This window comes from Arachis ipaensis, chromosome B5 (assembly GCF_059453495.1).
Source record: "Arachis ipaensis isolate K30076 ecotype BB chromosome B5, ASM5945349v1, whole genome shotgun sequence".
In the NCBI taxonomy this organism is placed as follows: Eukaryota; Viridiplantae; Streptophyta; class Magnoliopsida; order Fabales; family Fabaceae; genus Arachis; species Arachis ipaensis.
Window position 1 is genome coordinate 157,797,630 of NC_142440.1, and position 6,000 is coordinate 157,803,629.

The 6,000-nt window shown below is 31.1% G+C and overlaps 1 protein-coding gene across 1 annotated transcript; it reads left to right on the forward strand.

Annotated features, from left to right (window-relative positions):
* The first annotated feature begins 1,345 nt into the window (after positions 1–1,345).
* LOC107641520 (uncharacterized) lies at positions 1,346–2,542 on the forward strand. Its single transcript, XM_088488842.1, has 4 exons — positions 1,346–1,484; positions 1,712–1,776; positions 1,870–2,080; positions 2,189–2,542. The coding sequence occupies exons 1-4, from the start codon at positions 1,431–1,433 to the stop codon at positions 2,540–2,542; spliced, it is 684 nt and encodes a 227-aa protein (XP_088344968.1). The 5' UTR covers positions 1,346–1,430.
* Positions 2,543–6,000: the final 3,458 nt, after the last annotated feature.

The following is a 6,000-nucleotide window of genomic DNA, read 5'->3' on the forward strand; positions in this document are numbered from 1 at the left end:
TGGCAATATTGACTAGAGAGCTGTGTGTAAATTCTTTATTCCTTAAAATTTGTTGAATATCAGTATGCAAAATTGTGGTTTATTACGGCTACTACTACTACTAAAAAATAAAAAAGTAAAATAATTGCATCTAATAATCTTAATCCATCTGCTACTAAATCCAACTGTAATCATTTCATTTTAAATGAAAATTTGTGAGAAAATTTCAATCATACGTGTAAAATCAAGTTAATTAGATTGTAATTAAAAAAAAAAAAAGCTAAAATGAAACTAGCATCACAAAGACAAAAAAAGGTGTCTGTAGTGAATACAAATGAACAACCAAAGAGAACACTCAAAGTATAACCAGCAACCAAAATACCAAATCCAAATACAAAAACATGCCAACAAAGGATAGTATTTCTGGAAATGCCTTATTTGAATTGAGGTGAAACATTCTAATAAGAGGTAAAAACTAGAAAGCAGGCTTCAGAATATTCATGATGTGCCAATGTCACCCATCAAGGCACTTTCACTGCAACCTGTTCTTCAGTTCTGCTACTTTCAAGCAATTGCAACATAAATTCTGTCTGCTACCTCATCCACATATCCAAAGCAAGCATACTTCCAATTCTTCTTGAGATACAAAACACCAATAATTCCCCAAAAGCCAGTTGCAAAGCCAACGGCTATGACAAAGTATAATAAACAAAAACTGAGTGGTTGATTCTAATATTTTGCCAAGTAAGCAATGTTGCTATCTTGCTGAAATGGCATTAATAAAAAAAAAGATGTTTTAAAAATAATGTGAATAAAATTATGTATCTACTTTTATTTATATATTAAGAATAGATGATAGAAAAGTTTGTTTTAGTTAGAGGTTAATTAAAGTTAACAATAGTAATTACCTCATAACCATAGTTAATTTATTTAACCTATTGAGTTAGGTTTTAGTAAAGTTAATTTTCTAATAGTTATAAATAGTGGACAATAATACGTACTCTATAAGTACTCTGTGGTTTTTCTTTTAATTTTAAGTTTTGTATTTGTTTATATGACAAATTCACTTTTTCTGAATTTTCTTCTTCCACTTCAATTTTATTTTCTTCAATAAAATTAAATCTAGAAATTGGCGCGAGCTAAAGAATTAAGGCTAAAAAAATGTTGATATGAAAGTAAAATGTGTGATATACTTTAACATTGTAATATTTGGTGTTTTTTAAAATTGTGGGAGTACACAAATTGAACCCTTCGATTTGTATTTAAAAGTTAAAAAAACTCAGAGTACACAAATTGTGTTATGTATGTATAGGGCTGAGATTAACATAAAGCCATGGGAGATTTTGTCAGGAGAGATGAAAGAAGGGAACAAGAGAACAACATGACTTAAAAGAGAGCCATATGCTTACTGGAAAGGTAATCCTGATGTTGCTGACACAAGAAAAGACCTCATGAAATGCAATGTTACAGATCAACAAGATTGGAATGCTCGTATTTATAAACAGGTATTATTCTTATTATTATTATTAATCTTACTTAACTAGTGCTGTTTTTCCTGTATGATTTTGTCAGCTAAGTGTTTCAGGATAGAAAATACGAATACAGAAAAGAAAGATATTTTGCTTATTTTTGTATTTGTTGTTAAGTTCAGAATCAATAGAGTGATATAGAATTCAGTTTCATCCTCTTTCAATTTCTCATTCAATCTTAAACTTCATCAGTTTCGTTTCAGGATTGGATAAAGGAATCAAAAGAAGGGTACAAGCAATCAGATTTGGCAAGCCAATGCATTCATAGGTCGGTATAACATTCATACTTTAGATTCATACTCATACATTTATCACTAAAATGTGTTGTTCTTTCTCATTTCCAAATCATGATTCAATGCAGATATAAGGTGTACATTGAAGGTTCTGCTTGGTCTGTTAGTCAAAAATACATTCTAGCATGTGATTCTGTCACACTGCTTGTAAATCCACACTACTATGATTTTTTCACAAGAGGGTTGGTTCCAATGCAACATTATTGGCCAATTAAGGAAGATGACAAATGCAGATCCATTAAATTTGCTGTGGAATGGGGCAATACTCATCAGAATGAGGTAACCTCAAACTCAAATTCAAAGTTCAACTTGTTCACTAAGAAATACAAATGTCTAACTCAATAATATATATCTAATTGTTTTTTATGGAATATAATAATTCATCAGGCTAATAATATTGGAAAGGCAGCAAGTGATTTCATCTATGATGAATTGAAGATGGATTATGTGTATGACTACATGTTTCATCTCTTAAATAGTTATGGTAAACTATTTAGATATACACCCACTTTAAGTTCTGAAGCTGTTGAGTTATGCGTGGAATCAATGGTTTGCAATGCTAAAGGAAGAGAAAGACAATTCATGATGGAATCAATGGTGAAGGGTCCTGCAATCACCAACCCTTGCACCATGCCCCCACCTTTTGACCCTCCATCTTTGCATGAAAACTTGAGGAGAAAAGAAAGTTTAATTCAACAAGTGGATTCATGGGAGAAGAGTTATTGGGGGAAACCGAAATAATAAATCTTGATGTATATCTGTTCTTTTTTTTTTTTTTTTTGCCAATTCAATTCTAAAGCATATAGTTTTAGCTAGGTTATGTATTATTTTTTCTCCCACATATTAATTAGCATCCTCTTTTGGGAGTATAAATAGAATACACCTTGTGTCATAGATGGTTGAATATAGTACATGTATTTATCTAAACTAGCTAGAGTGACATTCGCGTAATGTATGGGATGGTAAATTAATGATAATATATAGTATATTTTAAAAAATATTATATTATTTAAAAAATAATTAAAATATATACAAATTAATATTAAACTTCATGTGTTTTTTATTTAAAATATTTTATACTACAAAAATTTTTTATATTAAAACTTATATAGTTATATCTTCTTTTGTTATTTTTATTTTTATATTTGTTTTAATTGATGAACTTTGTATTTTTACATGATGTTTCTCTTTTTTTTTATTATTTTTGGTTGTTGTTGGAATTGTTTCTTTTTTCTTCTTATCATATATTCTTGTGGAGATATATTTTTTTCGAACGGTTGATTTGTATATATTTTTTGGTCTATTATCTTTTTTTTGTTCCATCTTTGTATATATATGTTCTTCATGTTCTTCATATAATGAAGATGTGCCTTAGATTTGTTTATTTTTCTTTTTTCTTAATCTCTTTATTATTATTTCATCTAGGTCTGATGATATTAGTGTTGGTGAAGTTGGTTCTTATAATCAATAAAGAATATAAATGATGTTTTGAATAAATAAAATTTTTGTTGTATTTTCTGTTTTATTTGTTGTAATAGGAATTAAGTTTCGGTATTTTTTGTTGAAACAAATGTATTGGTAATAGTGTACTATTAAGAGCATAGTTAAAATTATTTACTTTAATTTCAAATATAAGTGTGAAGTGTTAGGTACCAAACAAATAATACAGCAAAATATAGAGAAGAAAAATTAGAAATTTGTATAAAATATGAAAATAATTCAATAACTTTTTTTGAGAATTACAACTTCTCTCTATCACAAGGAGATTACCATTACACTCTCTCTTGATAAAAGGAGAATATTCCTCTCTATATATAGGAGAAAACCTCTCAAAGAAATAAAACTCTATATGTAACTCAATGTTATTATTGTTCTTGTTGGATAACTTAATTGAAATGAATTAAAAAAAAAAAACTCAATTTATAGGTGAGTCTCTTCAATAAGAATCATCCGTCAATTAGAGGTATATAATTTTTCTCTTTTTCAACCATTAAAATTCTCAAGTTATAAATTAGGATTGTTTATTACCTTTCATTTTATTTAGTTATTATTTATTTATTTATTTTCTAAAATTAGCTTTACTAATTTTCACAATCTCCCACTTAAAACTAATTTTGATAAATTTTCAAAATTTATGTTGTTCATGTATTCGATAGGCCATATGAGGATCTATACCATTCAAACTTTTCTATATTGATTAGTTTTGTCATCGCATCTGCTAGGTTATCTTTCGTGTGAATCTTATGCATAACAACACTCCCTTCTTCTATTACTTTTCGAACAAAGTGATATTGTACTCTAGTGTGTTTTGTTCTTGAATGAAAGGCAGGATTCCTTGCTATGTGCAAGGCACTCTGACTGTCACAATACACAAGAATCTTCTGTTGTTTGTGCCCGAGTTCCTCCATCAACCTTTGGATCTAAATAGCTTCTTTGCATGCTTGTGTAGCTGCCATATATTCAGCTTCAGTAGTAGATAAAGCTACAACAATCTGTAATTTAGATAGCCAGCTCACAACTCCTCCTGCAAGCATGAACACATATCCTGTAGTAGATTTTCGTTTATCAAGATCACCTGTAAAGTTTGAATCGACATATCCATTGACAATGAATTCCAATCTTCCAAAACATAATGCAACATTCGAGATCCCTTTGATGTATCTCAAGATCCTCTTAACAACATTCCAATGCTATTTACCCGGATCTGTCATAAATCGACTTACCACCGCAATTGCTTGAGCAATATCTGACCTTGTACAAATCATAGCATACATAAGGCTTCTCACCGCTGATGCATACGGTACTCAAGACATTTTCATCCTCTCTGCTTCACTACTAGGGCACATACTTGAGGATAATTTGAAATTCATAAGAAGTGGGGTTGAAATTGGCTTACATTCTTGCATATTGAAGCGTTGCAAGATCTTCTTCAAATAATTCTTTTGCGATAGCCAAATCTTCCTATCCCTTTTGTCTTGGTGGGTTTGCATCTCTAAAATCTTGTTTGTTAGTCCCAAGTCTTTCATATCAAACTCCCTAGCCAACTGTGCCTTCAATTCTTGGATTTGATCTTTGTTGGGACCTACCACCAACATGTCATCCACATACAACAGCAGAATGATGAAATCATTATCACCAGACCTCTTGTAATAGGTACAATAATCTGAACTAAGTATGTTATATCCAAGGCTAATTATGAAAGAATCAAATCTCTTGTACCAATACTTTGGCGCCTACTTTAGACCGTACAAAGATTTAGTTAACGTGCAGACCAAGTTTTCTTTTCCTTGTTCTTCAAAACCTTCTAGTTGGAGCATATATATATCTTCTTCAAGTTCTCCATGAAAAAAAAGCAGTCTTTACATCTAATTGCTCTAGATGTAAATCAAATATAGCACAAATAGCCAAAAATACTCTAATAGTAGTTAGTCTCACCACTAGAGAAAATATTTCATTGAAGTCAACACTTTCTTTCTGAGCATATCCCTTGACAACCAATCTTGCACGATATCATTCCACCTGATCATTACTATCTCGTTTAATCTTGTAAACCCATTTGTTACCAATGACTTTCCGACGTGCTGGAAGTTCAACAAGTTTTCAGGTATGGTTCCTATGTAATGTCTCAATTTCTTCTTGCATTGCTGTCATTTACATAGAAGCGTCTGGATTGCACATAGCCTCCATAAAAGTTGTTGTCTCTCCATCTTCTGTCAAAAGACAATATGTATCATAGTTTATTAAAATATAATTTGAGTGCCATGATGGTGTTCTTCTTTGTCGAGTAGATCGATGAACTTCTATGTCATTGGCCTCTGCTTCTTGTTCTTCGTGCTGTGGTTCTGCTTCAGAAAGATCACCTTCTCTGCATTTTTCATCTATTTGAACAGTGGTTATCTCTTTAACAGTGCTGTCATTCTTGTTCTTTTTGCAATTCATCTTCTGCAAATATCACATCTCTACTGACAACTACCTTACAGGCAGTGGGATCCCACAAGCGATACCCCTTAACTCCGTCAGCATAACCCAAGAATATACATTTTTTAGACTTTGGGTCCAACTTATTTCTTTCCTAGGAATTGTACATCACGTACACAGAACAACCAAATATATGTAAAGAAGAATAATTAGGTGGCTTACCTTGCCACATCTCCATTGGTGTCTTCAACCCAATTGCAGTTGATGGTGACTGGTTCATC